Below are 16,635 nucleotides of genomic sequence, written 5' to 3'. Positions count from 1 at the left end.
CTCTTGACCAGTTCCCTCAAGATCATTCCTCACCAAAGCCCTTCCCCACACCCCAGGGGAGCTGTGGAAGGGCAGAAGGGCAGATGGTAGTTGTCGTGCAATGGGGTGCAGTCCTGGTGCCTCTGGAGCACTCACATGCCAGGGAGTCTTCTGGGTCCCACTGTGAGGGGACAGAGTCCCACTGTGTGCTCCGTGACACAGGCACTGTCTGCCTGAGGGCAGCCCAGTGTTGTGTCAACACACCAACAAGCCCTAGCCAGGAAGTCCCTTCTAGGTGGACTTGATTCCCCAGAGAGCAGGAAGACACTGTATGTGGCTTTTATGGGTTAAGAGGAGCTCTGAAAATCCAAGAGCCAGTTGGGGGATTGGCACTGGGGTCCTAGATACCTGGGCCACACTAGGTCCCGTTGTAGGACTGTGGGCGCGATGAGCCAGTCTGCCCCTTCTGCAGCACCAGGAAACAGGGGAGACTCTAATCAGATGTTCCACACAGCTTCCCCCTGTTTACATGGAAACACCAGGCATGTCCCAGGGACCTCCTGTGCTCTGGGCTGACACAACAGGACTGCTGTAAGGAGACCCTGGCCAGTCGTTCAAGCCTCCCTAAACTTTGCGCCGTGTTGGGGGTGGGGGGCAAGATCCGCAGCAAGATGATTTCAGATTTCAGAGTTGAAGACAAGATTTCAAAATCTGGCTTTAAATAAACATGGAATTAAAAAAAGAGAGAGAGCGCACACGGAGCCTCCAGCAGCCTAAATTAGCAGCAGTCAGCCCCGAGCAGGGAAGCCATCTGTGAGCATGTGGAGCAGTATGTACATGTCTGGGCTTCTCACTCTGGCAGGACCAGCTGGAGATGGGGGTGTGGTGGGGAAGGACCTGGTGGAACACACCAGGGCTCGGGGCTGGGTGTCTTTTGACTCCAGAGTCTGAAAAACTATTTCCTCTGCCGCAACCTGAAAACGCCTTTAGACACCTTTAAGACAACTTAAGTGAAGAGGCAGAGCAATAAGAGAGCGAAGGGGACAGAAAAGCACCCGCAATGAGCCAGTGAGCAGGAAGCAAGGTTTGGATTTTGTCTCTCCCCTGGGAAACTGAGTGACCACTCTGGCCCATGGAGGGCACTCTGCAGAGCGAGTGGGCACAGGCTGGACTGCCTGTGCCTAGGCTGCTGCTGCTGCCAGAGCTGTCACCACAGACCGGTCATGCTCTGATGACAGATGCCTCTGTTCAGTTCTCTTATTCACTTAAGGCACAACCCTACGAGCTGGTGCGTACAGAGAGTCATGGGTGTGCCTGCCGTGGGGTGGGCTTTCCTTGTTGCCAAGGGCACCGGATCTTATCACTTTAAGTTTGGCGTTGTGCAGGCTGCACCCCGCCCCTCCCTGCCCATCGTCCTGTCTCAGTCCGCCCATTGTCCTCTGAACTCACTTGGCCTGCTGCAGAAGGGTTCTGTGCAGAGGGCCCCCCACTGCAGCCTGTCACCTGCCCAAGTTATTTAAGTCTGCATTGTCAGTTAATATATTCTAATAGGCAAGTGGGTGACCGAGCTGGCAGACGCAGGATGACGCTGAAATGTAACAAGAGGAGAGGCACCCAAGGAAACTTGGAGGCTTGTTTGCGCCCCTGAGCTCACCCCCGCGCTACCTCCCACAGGCACCTGGAGTCACGCCTGTGTGATGTGCAGATTACATAAGGGGGATGGCTGCTGGGGAGGCTAACCCTCTACAGCGGGGCGTCAGGGCCGCGTGGGGAGGTCACATCTCCCACACCTCAACAGAATGGCTCTGACTTCCTGGGCCTGCCTAGAGGGTGGGAAGCCACAGCTGGGAATGAAACTTTGTAGGCCCAGTGGCTGAGAAGACAGAGGCGGGGCCGGGAAACACTCTGGAAAGCCACAAGACTGTGTTCACACTTCATTCTCCCGCCGAGCGAGCACACCAGGAAGGGTACCCCGCCAAGAGAGTGACCACCTTTCCTTTCTGCCACACTGTATGTTTGAGAGGGAACAGAAGATGCCAGAACCAGAAATGGTCAGGTGAGCAGGGCTGATCTGTTCCCCCACAGCAGCAAGTAGGACCCACGTGATGGCGGCTATGGAGAAGCTAGCTCCGAACCACGTCAGGTTAAGAGTAAACCTGAGGTGCAGTCTGGGGGGAGGAGCGGAAGGAAGTACCCACATCTGGGACAGCAGGAGAGAGGAACAGCTCGCTAGACCTCAGCTCTAGCAGGCAGCAGCACTGGCCCAGCTATGCAGGGCCAGCTCCCAGCACCCTCTGACCTGCAGCCCGGGGCCCGCAAGCTCCTTTGCTCCACATTTCCTCATCAGAGCAAAGATACTCCACATCCTTCTCTTTCTCCTCTTTGAAGTGGTCCCGGGAATCAAAGCCCAGGGTCTTGATATCCTAAGTCTTCCCCTGAGCCCACCCAGCCCCAGCTGTTAGCCTGTTGTCTTCTTAGTGATGCATTTACCACAGTTCAGGAGCCAGAGCTGACAGATCATTAACTTAAGTCCACAGTTCACTCAGGGGTCTCCAGATTTCACCTAGTGTCCTCTTTCTGTGCAGGATCCAGAGGGACTCCAGGGGACCTTCAGTCTTCCTGTCTCCAGGCTCCTCTGTGCCTCTGCCCTCAGCCATGATGGGGACATGGCAGCATGTGGAGCAATCTGGTGGGGGAGGAGGGGTCTACTGTACTGTCGGGCTTGGGAGGGAGGACTGGAGAGATGAGAGGGCAGGCACTCTGCTCAGGTAGTACCAGCTGCTAAAGCATGGTGAGTCCTCCATATGACTCCTCCTCCCCTGACTCCTCTCAACACCTCACAGAACCCTGATCTCAGCTTTGGGGGGGCTCTAGGCGACTAGGGACCTGCCCAGGAGCCACAGCCGTGTCTGCCCCGCCCCTTCGAGCTGACTGGTAACAGAATGGACTCCTTAAGCCTGGGCCCTCTCCCCACATTGCACCCCGAGCCTGTCACAGTCAGGTCTCAACCTGTCCCTTCCACGGTGGCAGGCTATGCCCCGAGGGCCAGACAAGACCAGGTGGCTGTTGGCAGCTGAAATGGGCTTCCTGCTGGTAGGAGTAAGACTTCCATCTAAAGTTCTAGCCACCACAATGGCCAGCCATTAAGACTGTCCTGCAGCCGGGCGTGGTGGTGCACGCCTTTAATCCCAGCACTCGGGAGGCAGAGGCAGGCGGATTTCTGAGTTCGAGGCCAGCCTGGTCTACAAAGTGAGTTCCAGGACAGCCAGGGCTATACAGAGAAACCCTGTCTCGAAAAACCAAAAAAAAAAAAAGACTGTCCTGAAACCAGAGCGATGCCCCCCCCACATACAAGAACACTTCTGCCCTCAGGCCTGGCCCAGGCGCAGATCCTGCAGCATGAGCAACAAGGGTGTGGAGGGAAAAAGGCTTTTCCCGAAGCCCCAGAGGAGTCCGAGCTCCTGCTTTTCTGCCTCTCCTACTCTACGACTTCCTGGTTACCTATTACAGAAGCTTCCAGCCAGGAATGAAAACAGGAGAGCTCTGGTTGGGAGAGCCTTCCCTAGGAGGAAAGAAAAGCTGCCAGGTGGGGCTGGGCTGGGCTGCGCTGGGCTGGGCTGGGGATGGAGAGAGTTCCCTTAACAGGCTCCCACCACCTCTGGAGACCTTAGACAAATGCCTATCCACCTCAGGCAAGCTCAGCGAAGTGGCTGAGGATGGAGGTGAAGCTGGGGTGACAGTCTTCTGGGGAGGGGGGGTCACTTCTCGAAGGGCAGCCTCTGCTGAGCACAGGCTCCCAATCCGTGAGCCTGCCTTGCCAGGAGAACAGCTTGCTTGAAATGCACGGCTGTCATCCTGTAATTAAATCTGAGACCCCCCCCCTTCCTACATGACGCCGAGATGAAGCCACTTATATAACACAACTAAAAATAAGCTTGCGGAGACATACACACTGCTGCTCCCCACCCCCAGCCCGTCTCCAGAGCTGCCCACCCTGAACCATGACCTACAGCGTTGGGGATCAGAGGCGGTGCCTGCCCTGGGCCTGCGCTCAGCTGTGTGCCTTTGGAGAAAGTGAGGCTGGGCTCAGGGAAGTGGACACATGGGTTTATGGCTGGGGTGGCTGCAGATTGCCACTCAGGGAGGACTGAGTGGGAAGGCCAGCAGCATATGGACAATGGTCTGTCTCTGCTTCCAGTGACTTCTCCCAGAGCTGCTCATTCACTGAGACCTGCTCCCCTCCACCCCGGAACCAGAACCAGTGAGCCCCACTCCCACCTTGGCACAGTATAAGACGAGCGGGGGGGGGGGGTATATCGGAAGGTCTGGGAGGTGTGTTGACTGTCAGTCATCACCCTGGGTGACACTTATCACCTTTCCTCCTGGGAAGATTCAGGAGGAGCCAATGACAATGGTTCCACCTTGACAATAGCTTCCTATTGTGAAGGGGGTGCAAGCTCACACACGGGCCACTATTTCCTAGCTACCAGCTTACTGAACTTTTAGGAAAGTAAGCAGATTCCTCAGACACCAGTGTAACGGGAAGAGGAATATGATGAAGTTTGTAACAGGCTTTGGATGAAAAGGAGTCAGGGAAAGAGTGGCCCCCTAATCCACTTGAAGCCAGAGTCTTGCTGATCTGTGATCATGCCGCTTATAGTGTGCCCACCCACTCAGCAACCTGACCTCTGACCATTGGTGCCCCCTACTATTAAAGGAGCTGCTTCCTGGGTCAAAAAGGCTTCCGTGCTGAAGTCTGGACTCAGGCTATGGTCAGCCCCAATAAAGAGCTGGAGGGAACACAACTCCTGTCTCTCTCCTGTCCCCTTCCAACCCGAGCAAGTCCTGTCATGACAGCCATTGTCACAGAGCTCTGAGCTGTAGGCAGGTTTGAGACATTGTCACTCAGGTGTCCTGACACCCTCTTCCCACTGTGGGCTTCTGCTGCAGCTGGCCAGCCTCCGGCCTGGGACATGGACAGACCTGAGTCCACCACCCACGTGGCACAGAAATGGGGTGACTATGGGTAGGCAGGCCCAGGAAAGAGCCTTGGGATGTTGTGGAAGGGGGAGTGGCCCAAGCCATGGGAACTTTTCTTGGGGGAGCTTCTCTGCCCTTTTTCAGACAGACCCCAAGCGTTTGCTGCCAGCCCCCACCTCTAGTTCTCCTCCATGGCCTTGGCCTGGGGCAAGCACGGAGGAGCTGCTTCTACCCCAGTGCACAGCTTCCTGCTGGCTTTCCGATCAGTGAGGGGATCAATGTGTGCTTGAGTAGGCACCATACCATGCTGGTCTAAATGGACTAGGAAGCAAGATGGGGGGGGGCAGCTGTGACCAACCAGTCGCAGTGAACAGTAATTGACAGGTCCTTATTTGACGGCCAGTTAGTTTAAGCTGGCTTTCTGTCACAAGAAGAACCCAAGAAAACAGACAGATACACAGTACATTGAAGTGACATAGACAAGGAAACAGGACAGTGGGCCGAATTCCTTCTCCTTACACATGTAGCAAAGTGACTAGGGGCCGTCTGAGTCCCCTGCTGTCTGAGGCTTGACAGCCGCGCCGTGGATTTGTGTCCTCTGGGTTGTTGGAGTGGTGTAACCAGCTGTCCAGGAAATGGATGCTGGAGTGTTATGTTTAATTAAAAGGAAACATTCAGCTCTGGTGTTTTACAATGTAAAGCAAATAATTCCTCTCTGTTCGTCTAATTGATGTAAATATTTCTCCAAAGGGAACCGCGTTGGAACCCCGTGTGCCAACCTGGTCAGTTTTCTCAGCCAAGCCTTACCCTTCCCTAAACCATCAGCTACTGGGCAATTCCAAGCTGTGCTGAGAGGCTCCTCCCCCGGAGCTATCCACCCAACTCCCGCCCCCGCCCCAATTCCCTACCGAACCGCCCCCTGGAATTCTCTCCACGTCTCCCCCGCTCCTCTCTTGGGTCCTCTTCCCGGAATCCTAGACCCAACTGTCGGCCGCCACCCTCCGTTCAGCACCTGTCCACCACAAGCACCCGCCCCAGGGCCCACCCTGTCCCGATCCTGCCTCCAGGGCTCAGGGTTCTCCCTCTAGAGTTCAGCACCTTCCTCCGTCTCCACCTACTCCGGCTCCGGGTTTCCTCCCTTCCGGAAGACCGTCCAGGGTCGACGCACGCCTCGCCGACTCACCTGCAATAGCGCGGGAGCCACCGGCCCCTGTCGCGCACTCCTGAGGGACCCTTGAGGGCCTGCAGCCCGGATCGCTGCCTCCCGAGTGCCGCCTCCACGCGCGCTCGCGCCGGTGCCACCCGCACCGCCCACACCCCGCGCTAGCTCTTCCTGCGCCACCCCGCCCCCGCTTTCCGCCCCCAGCCCGGCTGTCGCTCCGACCCCCTCAGGCAGCTCCAGGGCTTCAGCGCGCGCCGCGCCTCCGCCTCCCAGCGGCCGGCCAATCGCCGCTCGCAGCAGGCCTCCGAGTCCCTCCTCTAGCTCCGCCCTTCGCCCCCGCCTCCGAAATCTACCAATAGGAAGGACGGCGCAGGAGCGGGCCTGGCGGTTGCTTAGCAGCGGCTGGGCTGGGCGGGGGCGGACAGCCGGGGGCGGTGATCCGGGCGCGGCGGGGGCGGGGCCCGGAGGCGGGGTTTTTGTGGGGTGGGGCCTTCAGCGGCTATAAAAGCAGCGGCCGCCGGGCGCCGCGCTCTGTGGTCCTGGTCTGCGCGCCTTTTCCTGTTGCTGCAGTTGTCGCTTTCCTCACCGCCACCCGTGCCCCTGCTCTGGTCTGTGGTGTAGCCGGGACCCAGGACCATGTCGCTTTCACGCTCGGAGGAGATGCACCGGCTTACGGAAAATGTCTACAAGGTGAGTTTCCAGCGCGGCTCCGAGTCGCCCCTAGGTCTTCAGGCCCGAGCAGGGCACCGGCTCCCGGACTGCGGGTGTGGTGGACCGATCTTCCGTTGGTCACAGGTGGCCGCGCCCGCCCAGGGTCCTTACGCCCGCCGCGGCCCGCGCCGTCCCGGAGCACGAGTGGACGCCCCCACCCCGACGGCGCCGCTCAGCCCCCGCGTGCTCCCTCAGTACGCCTGTCTGTCCTGGCGTCCGGAGGGACTGAGACGTGCAGGGCCTGGGCTGCTCTGCGATCTGGCCTGGTCCGCTGCATCCCGGAGTGAGGGGAACAAGGAGCGGGGGCGGCGTGGAGGTTGCAGGCTGCCGCGGGCGGTCGCCCTGCGCTTGCTTGGCGCGGTGGCACCGTGGGGCTCTTCTAGGTGCTGTTATGCCAGCCTCTGGGCACTTTCTCTTCAACAGGCTTTCCCTTTCCACAACTCCTTTACGAGTGTTAATGGACGTGGCCCAAAGTGGGAGGTCGAGCGCGGGCAGGTTGGATGGGTGGACAGATAATCCATCATCTTATGTAACCGCAGAGGGAGAAGACTAATTGTGTAGGAGGCTGACGCGCCTGCTTTTGCTTCTGATATGTGTTAAGAGTCGCATTCACATACTAATCTGTGAAATGACAGTTTCTCATGGAAGAACTGCAGAGCCTTGTGCAAGCAAGCCCCCTGGTGTCATGTTATGTCCATGCTTTGGGTACAGATGGACGGGCCATTTCCTATTTCTTCACCATGGGTTCTCACAGCCCTGGCCCCTCACCCCCAACAACACAGCCTGGGGCTCCCTGTTGGCATCAGGTCCACTGCAGTTCTCAGTGACATTTTTTTTTCAAGAGAGAAATTCCTGCCCTGCCCTGTGCATGGCAGTCCTCTTTACAAAGCTGTGCTTTATTTCAAAACTGTCTGAAGGGTGAGTGAAAGGCTTTCCACCAGCCACTAGGTTTTCACATGGAGTTGCTGGTTCATGGCTAAATGGGATTGTGCTCTGCTCAAGAGCAACAGTTTCTGATTGTATGAACCAACCATGATTGTGCCTTTCTAGGCAATGGCCTGTGAAACCCTCATAGCTGTGCTTGCTCTGTTGCCTACAGCAGATGGAAGCCTCCAGGGTGGCTGCTTAGGTTTCAGCTGGAGTTCCCGGGGGCAGATTATACTTTAATTCATCATTTAATAAAGGCTTTAGAGTTGTAGTTACATGGGTCTGGAGGAATCCTGAAGGTGGGTGTAGGGGCTGAAGGAGCTCTAAAACCATGTTCAAGCTGCCGGCAAACAAGATTGAGAACAGCCTTTTGGTTTTTATGTTTATTATCTGTAGACTCCATGGTATGTGTTTCCCTCTTGTTGGTCTGCGGATGCTGTCGGGAGAGGGAGGTTTATTAAATTATTAGTCATTAGTTCCATTACAGTTTGCTTTGTACTGCAGGGGAATGGGAAAAGAAATACTGGTCACAGTCTGTTTTTCTTGCTTCTTTACTGAAATCATTAAAGAGGAACTTCCATGGTGAGAATCACGTAGGGTATGAGGAGTAGCTTTGCTTTGGAGAGTCCCATGGTTCTCCTTAGTAAAACTCATGCCCGGGCAGTCAGCCTGCACATAACGGCTTCAGGCTTCACTCACATGCTGCTGTAATTCATCTGGATGTCCAGTCAGAGCTGTTGCAGTGTCAGAGAATCTGGATCCAGAAGATCTGGATCATAGCACTGGTTGAGGGCTAGCAGGCTGGGAGCTTAGAATGGAATCACTATGGGATGTCTGGTGTTTGGGGCAGTGGTTGGTGCACCTTCCATGTGAACATGAGGTGATGAGATCTTTTGAGCTTTTGAGGTGTTGGACACAGGTCGGGTGTAGATGTCTGAAGGGCTTTCTTGCAGTGTAGGCAGGTGGCTTTTGTATCCACTGAGGCCTAGCCACGGAGTCATTGACTCCTGTGCTCTGTTCTCATTTTCTATTTTGTCACTGAGGTGTATGGTGTATGGTGGTGCTAGTACAGGTTGGGCAGCTTTGGCATGTGGGCTAGGGAGATATCCAGCCCACACAGAGGCACAATCAGAGAAGAGCCAGAGTCACACGTGTGCAGTTCCAGGCCGGTCCAGCCAGTCTGCCATGCTGTCTTCTCTGGGACATGGAGTAACTGACTCTCTACTAGGGGCTCTTCCTATGCTGGTTGGTGCTTGCAGATATGCTGGCAGTACCTCCTGAGAAGGCCGGGACGTGGCTCTGCTCAGTGTCACCCGCCATGCAGGCTCTGCTGTTTGCTTTGGCCCTTGCATCACTTCAGCTGCAGTTCTTGAGTGGTGTTTGCCTTGGCAAAGAAGGATGCTTGTCCTTGGCCCTCCTGATTAAGAATTCAAGAATACAATGTACAGTTTTGATTTTCCTCCTGGAAGAATGCAGACTTTGACCTCTTTCCTGATGGCTCGGTTCCCTTGAGAGCTGTGTCCTCGGGGAATTTCATGGAAGATGAAGGGAAGAAAAACAGGGCGGCTTCATGACGTTCACCAGGAGCTCATCCATAGGCCTTTGGGCCCTTCAGAGAAGGGGAGCTTCAGGCAAGGAAGGCCCCTTCCTCCATGCACAGACAACAGAGAGTAGAGACCGACTAGTGTTCACCCTAGGTAGCACCTGGGTTGGGCATAGATTACTGGAGGCAGGGTCTACTGCCACAGGTGAAAGAGTGTGGTCTTTAGAATGAAGTCAGCCCAAAGCCTCAGTGCTCTCTTGGATCCCTCTGAGTAAACATGGTGGCTTTAGTAGCTCATGAGACCCTGGTGGGATGAGAAAAGGTCAAGTTAGCTAATTTGTTGCTGTTTTGAAGATAGGATCTCATTACTTATCCCTGACAGTCCTGGAACTCATGATATAGACTAGGCTGGCCACAAAATCACAGAGCTCTGCCTGCCTCTGCCTCCCTAGTGCTAGGAGTAAATGATTGGCCTTTTTTTTTCTCAAAAGTTTATTTGTGTGCTTGTGTGTGTGCTTGTGCGTGTGCTTGTGGGGGGGGGGGCACACATGCCACAGCTCCCACAGAGTGATTAGAGGACAACTGTGAGTGTGCTCCTCTGCATGGGTTCTAGGTTGAACTCTGGCTGTCAGCTTAGTGGCAAGCACCCTTACCTGGTGAACCATCTCACCAGCCCAAGTAAGATTGTTGTTGTCAGTTTTCTGACAGGGTTTCAGGTAGACTAGACCTGCCTCAACCTCACTATGTAGCTGAAAATGACCTTGAACTCTTGATTCTCCTGCCTCCACCTTCCAAGTGCTAGAATGAATAGGCATGCATCTTTATGCCTGACTGAGCTTCGTGGTTTCTCAAGGATTATAGTTCACGAGGAGCCCTGACTTCTGGGTAACCCTATAACCCATTGAGGGTAACAATCACTTCTTCAAGAATAGTAGTGCTAGCATTCCTCCTGATGGGAAAGCTGGTAGAAGGTGTTTGTGGTTCCAGGGCCTGGGGGCAGAGTGGTTGAGATTGTTACCAGCAGCTGTCTGGTCATGTTCCTCACACTATGGCTGTTGGCAGAAAGCTGTAGCCATCTAATGAAAGTGCAGGTACCAAAAGCGTCCAGGAGCCGTTGTGCTAAACACAAGTCTGGAGAAAGGAGTCCACCACCACTCCTACATCCCTTTCACTTCCTTAGAAGGATGATTTGGGGGAACTTTGGAAGCATGGGACTATGACCTCTCTGCTCAGACCAAAGTGGTACTTGTCTCTTATTTTAAGAAGGGTATCTACAGTGAAGTAGGGTTTCTCACAGGCACCAATTGGCAGGGCATGCCTGCTGAGAGGAGAGAGGCTACAATGCTATGTAGCCACCTTTTGTGTGTGTGTCCTCCATGTGTGTGTGTCCTCCTTTTGTATTATAGGTACTTCCAGGGCAGGCCTATCAGTAGAGAGGCTGAGTCTGCTCTCACTGAGCGGACTGCCCGTGCCTGTCATTTTTGTTTGTTTGTTTGTTTTATTTTGTTTTTTGAGACAGGGTTTCTCTGTGTAGCCCTGGCTGTCCTGGAACTCACTCTGTAGACCAGGCTGGCCCGGAACTCAGAAATCCGCCTGCCTCTACCTCCCAAATGCTGGGATTAAAGGCATTCACCACCACTAACCTGCCCATGCCTGTCTTTTGAGCATGCACTTCATAGGTTACCTGCCCTTGTCTACCACCAGCATCTTAGGGATTGCAGTTCAGATCTTGTCTCTTTGTAGAGCAGCCAGGGCAACAAAAGGCAGCTTTTTTCTCATGCTGACCTCTGAGTTGACCAGCTCTACAGCCCATGTCTCCAGGCCATGTCCTCTAGGTCATCAAGTCTGTTGACTTATGAAGTGCCTGGTGTCCAGTGCACTGTTGCATGAGGTAGTGTTTGTTAGTGGTTGTTAATGACCTTGATGTTCCAGGGGCACCTGGGGCTGTAGGGCATGGCATCATTGTGTCCAGGCTAGTTTGAAAGAGTGCTTGCCTTTGCCTGCTGTGTGGTGGGACTTTCTTGGAGTGTATATCTTTATTGGAGAGATTGGCTTACTGTACACAATGACTGGCCAGCCTTGAGGTCACAGTGAAGGCTGCTGCTACTCCCAATTTTTGTCAGCAGGAGGGTGGTGGATGGATGCTGCTGGGAGCTGTAGTCTTGCTGCTGTTATGTTTTTGGGTTGCAACTTCTGAAGGGCCAGCCCCTGAGGTCTGCACTCTGCCCTTTGACATAGGCAAGAGGATCTTGCAAGGGACAGTTTAGCTTCTTAATAGGAGCTGGGAGAGGCAAGCCACAGGGAGCCTAAGGTGTGGCCCATCTTCTCACAGATGAGCGACTGTGAGGCCTACTCAGGACAGCTAGGTGTCACTGCAGGAGCAGAGGGAGTGTCTTTGCTTAGCCCCTCATAGTTCCCTCTTTGCTAAATATTCTGGACTAGTGTTGCCTGAGGCTGTCATCATGTGGACACTTGGACAGTTGATTGCTGCTGACTAGGGCAGGTGCCTTGTGCTTTGTCTCAGTTCCTGGTGATCCTCGCCAGGACCTCCCATGCTGCCTTCCTGTCCTGGCTTAGAGCTCTCTCGAGGCCTCAAGGTAGAGAAGCTGCACTCCCTGAAAGGCCTGTGCTCAGGGCAACTGTCAGCTTACCTAATTTAGCTGTTCCACAGTGCTGTGTTGTGATTCCAGCCTGTGCCTGGAATAATTACTGACAGGCGTGGACCACATTGCCACCTTCCTCCAACCCCCTGCCACCCCCTTCTCTGAGTCATCCCTAGCCTCATTGTGCAAGTACAGCTGCGTGATGACTTGAGGAGCCTCAGCCTGGGGCGGCAGGGAGGTCGAGGGGCACAGCTGCACCCCTGAACTGTATCCTAGAAAACTTCAGACTACAGGTCCAGAGGGAGACTGCCCCAGACAGTATGAACTGCTCATCAGATCCTTCCCACACATACCATGCACTCCCAAGGTCCAGGCTCAATAACTTAGGACCCATTTGACCCTGTGACCAGGGTGACTTATCTCTCTGATGTATTCTCAGGGCCTGGAACAGTGGCCAGACTCTGATAGGAACCCAGCAGTAGTTGGAACTGGGTGAGTTTCATTTCTTGGTTCTGAAGAGGTGACATTGGAGTTGCCATCTGCCCACACTCAGGGGCTGCTGTTCAGCTCTTGGCCTGAGGAGCCTTGGCCCAGCATGTTCTGTTTCCCTGGAGGTGCTGACCCAGTTGTGTGGCTGGCAATCAGGTCAAAATGTTAGCCGCAAGAGCTTTGTCCTGCTGGGTCCTGGAGTCTCTGAGCCTGGTCCCTTGCCAGAGAGATTAGAAAGCAGGGAATGAGAAGGGAGAAGAGTGGCCAGGGTGGCATGGAGAGGGTGAAAGGTGGGACGTTAGCTGTTGGTTTCCAAGGAGTCACCTTGAGAACCTTGGGCAGGCCCGAGCTTCGTGTCTGTGCAGGCCTCTTGCAGCTGAGCTGCTGCCAACATTGACAGGAACCCCTTTCTGCCTGCTGTAGTGGGGGGGGTGGGGGGGTGGGGAGGTTGACACCCGGCTCCCTCAACTGTTTCCTACTTTACAGCCCTTGCCAGGACCTTTTCTGCCTACTCCAGAGTGGGCTGCCATAAAGAAATGTCTGGTGTCTGGTCCTTGGACACAGGCACCAGTTGAAAGCTGGCCCTTTCCCCACTTACCCTAAGCTGTGTAACCTGGGCTGTGGCATGAACACTGCGATACCCCAGGGCCTGGTGAAGGCAGTTTTGATGTGCTAGCTCAAGATCCTGTTCCCTCTGGTGGAAGAAGTTCTATACAGAATACCTCAGGCCCAGATGCAAGAGACCAAGAGACCCAAGTGGAAGTGAGAAAGTTTTCCTTCTGACTTGGGATTGTGATTTCATACTTGCTGCAGGTGTGTGTGTGTGTGTGTGTGTGTGTGTGTGTGTGTGTGTGTGGGCGCGCGCACGCGCATCTGTTTTGAGACAGGGTCTCACTATAAATAGTTCTGGTTGGCCTGGAACTCTCTGTGTAGACAAAACTCACTTGGAGGTCATAGAGACCCACCTGCCTCTGCCTCCCCAGGCATGGGCCACCACCGCAGCTGTTCTTGAATGTAGAACTTGGTGATAGAGCATTATCCTAGCGTGCTCAAGACTCCAGTGTTCTATGCAGTGCTAGGGAATGGGATAGGAGAGCTGGACACAGTGGTTCATGCCTATAATCCCAGCTTTTGGGGCTGAGGCAGAATTCCTTTGAGGCCAATCCTTAAAAGGCCAGTCCAGGAATACATAGTTGAGTCCCAAGTCAGGCAGGTTACAGAGTGAGATCCTGTCTCAAAAAGCCAGATGGGGTATAAATATCAGATTTTTAAAAAAGAATTATTTATTATTATAGATAAGTACACTGTTGCTGTCTTCAGATGCACCAGAAGAGGGCATCAGATCTCATTACAGGTGGTTGTGAGCCACCATGTGGTTGCTGGGATTTGAACTCCGGACCTCTGAAAGAGCAGTCAATGCTCTTACCCGCTGAACTATCTCGCCAGCCCCAGATTTCTTTTTAAATGTTAGGATTTCCACAGATGTTATCTACATTTGGAAATCACTTCCTTCTGAGCTGCATTTTAGTTCAGGGATGTCAGCCTCCGAGGGTCCCCAACACTTGCCCCTGAACATTAGGGGTATTGATAAAACACTTTGAGGGTATCTCTGGGATTGTCTTTCAAGCTTCCACAGTGCCTGCACTCCCATTTTTGTTGCTGCCACTTTCTGTTTTTTAGCCAGCAGCCAGGCCTCCTCATCCTCTTCATGATCCAATAGTTTGTAGACTGAAGTATACAGTCATGGCAAGGGAAAGTCACCAAAGAGGATTGTGTCTGATGATCCACACATGCCCCAGCCACTGCTTATGATAGCACAAAGAAGTGTGGACATTGGAAAGCATGGCAGCAAGTCTGCGGTGGAAGAAGCGTGCCCTTGACCATGGGATGAGACGGGATGGTAGGAAGGTGCCCCATCCACAGGAGCCTTGGTCTTATTGGACCCTTGCCAGGCCAGGGTAGAGCCTGCTCCTAACAGAGCCAGTGCATTGCTGCATACCTACTGGGTTTTTACACTGCAGGGAGAAGGGAGCTGGAGGCAGAGGTGCCTGAAATGGACCAAACCTGGGTCCCTCTGCACACTGCACCCCTCTTTGTCTTTTATAGAGGCTTACAGAGCCTGTCTCTACTTGACAGCGACCATCTCAGGTAGGTGAGGCGTGCTGTCCATCTTCATTCATGGTAGACCCATCCTGCCCTGGGACTGGGAATCTTGGACTTGGATGACAAGTTGGGTAGGGTTGAGAGGTGTTGGGAGCCTTGGGCTGTGGTCAGACCAGTAGCCTGCATCCCAGCCCTGCTTCAGGAGAGGCCCAGGTGGTTAAGACTGGACTACTATGTGTTGTGAGGAGCAGGTTGGCCATGAGAGCCTCAACTTGGCTGTCTGTGGACTTGGATGGCTTCTTGCTGCTTACCTAGGCACAGCTGAGGGTCCTGAGTGCATGCGTGCTTTATGAGGGAGCGTCGGTGTGGTGAATGAAGTACCACATCGACGGGCATTTGCTGATAGGAAACTGAGCTGGGCTTCAGACTAGCCTTGGGCTCTGGTGTTTCTTCACTTGGCCATCCTTCTGTGTATCTGTGTTGTGGTCTCTTTCTATAAAGACACTAGTCAGACTGACTAGAGCCCTCCCTCACTAGTGACCTTGTTTAACCTTCTTGACCTCTGTAAAGACTATTCAAATTTAGACCATGGTGACTAGAGGCTCAGCTCATGCGGCCAGGTCATCATCTGCCCCACAGTTGGCGGGAGGGACATCCTGAGGGCTGTCTGTCTCTATCATGGTGACCTGTCTTTCTAGGCTAATTGTATTTCTTGTTCCTTCTAATTTAAGCAAATTACAGTCTTCAGCTTATGTCATTGGGTCCCCATGGTGTCACGCTGTGATATCATACCGCACCCAATCAAGAATTTTGATCCAGGAATCAGGCATGGTGGTGCACACCTTGGGAGACAGTGGCAGGAGGATCTCTGTGAGTTCAAGGCCAGCCTAGTCTATATAGCAAGGTCAAGGACAACCAGAGCTACATAGAAAGACCCTGTCTTTAAAAAAAAAAATGGAGTTTGTTGAGTAACAGTTTGAATGTGCCTCTCCCTGCACTAACCACCCAACTACCCAAGAAGAAGATCTGTGACCCAAACCATGGTAACCAGCTGTGGGGCCTGTCTGTTGGGAAGCTGTGCTTTTGTGGAGGTTGGGATGAGCGGGACATTCCTGTCACAGGCAGGAAAGACATAGTTAAACTGGTTTCATGTCCAGGCTTCTGGAATAATGGGTGTTGACCAGTTCCTGTGGGGGTGGCTGCCACACAGGGCAGATGGTTCGGACCCGGTTTCTGGATTTCCTGGAGACCACTGGACTAGCCTTTACAGCACATGCTGACCAAGGATTTCTTGGTGTAGGGACTAGGCTGGGTGTAAGACCCTGGTGTGGCTTTTGCCTTTGGGGACCTTGTGCAGGAGGTCAGATTTAGAGTGCCGGAAACCTTTAGAGACTCCGGAAACAGTCTGGGAAGAGGGGTTCCAATGTCAGGTAACTTGGGGGCAGCTGTGCTCGCCTCTGTACCCTGTGAGCTTAGCTTCTGTGAAGACTCACCAATCCTTCACAGGGTGTAAGGCCAGCAAAAGCAGGCTCAGTGTTTGTGTGTGTGTGTGTGTGTGTGCCTGTCACTGTCAGCGGTATTTGCTGCAATCTCAGATAGTCATTTCTGGTGCTTCTAATGCTGGCTGTGGGGTGGGGGACAGCTGGGGTTATAGGAAGGAGGCCATTTCTTTTGGCTCTTCCTGATGGGAGGCCACCATGACTATCATATCCAGGCACCCTGCCAAAGACACAGAGTCTCTTTCTTAATTTTGGCAGCTTCTCCAGGGGAGCTATCAGAGCTGAGAAACTAGAACTACCACATTGGGGGGTTGGGGTGAGGCCAGTGCTCAGATTCTGCTGGAGCCCATTGTGTGGCATCTGGGTTCCTCTTCCAGCTCCTGGAAGACTGGAGTCTGTCCATCTCTTCTATTACCTGCCTACCTCCCTAGTGGAGTGAAGCTGGCCTTGTGGGTCTGGTAGAACCTACCACTCCCTCAGAAGCTAGGAGTCTAGTCCTCTGTTCTGGAACAGTCCCGGTTTCTCTTCCTGCTTCACAGAGAGACATAGGTTTTCTGATGCTGCACATGCTTCAGAGCCTTCCACGGGCTGCTAAGGAGGCCCTGGGCTAAAGCCTGTGTGCCAGGAGTATTCTCACTC

At 53.9% G+C, this 16,635-nt stretch overlaps 1 protein-coding gene across 6 annotated transcripts in view; it reads left to right on the top strand.

The window, feature by feature from the left end:
- Positions 1-6,595: 6,595 nt before the first annotated feature.
- The window catches only part of Baiap2 (BAR/IMD domain containing adaptor protein 2), a 65,435-nt gene continuing 55,395 nt past the window's right edge, over positions 6,596-16,635 (top strand). For 4 of the 6 annotated variants that reach the window (XM_021176672.3, XM_021176675.3, XM_021176674.3 and 1 more), the window contains exon 1: positions 6,598-6,811. In XM_021176672.3, the coding sequence (XP_021032331.1) occupies positions 6,758-6,811 (54 nt within the window). In that variant the 5' untranslated portion in view covers positions 6,598-6,757. Of the gene's footprint in view, positions 6,812-16,635 lie in introns of all 6 variants that reach the window. The other 2 variants (XM_021176676.3, XM_021176677.3) reach the window with 1 other exon arrangement.

The sequence above is a fragment of the Mus caroli genome, unplaced genomic scaffold, assembly GCF_978045245.1.
Source record: "Mus caroli unplaced genomic scaffold, Mus_caroli_1 scaffold_13, whole genome shotgun sequence".
NCBI classification, from domain to species: domain Eukaryota; kingdom Metazoa; phylum Chordata; class Mammalia; order Rodentia; family Muridae; genus Mus; species Mus caroli.
The sequence above is the reverse complement of the archived record's forward strand: the minus strand, read 5'-3'. Positions and strand labels throughout refer to the sequence as shown.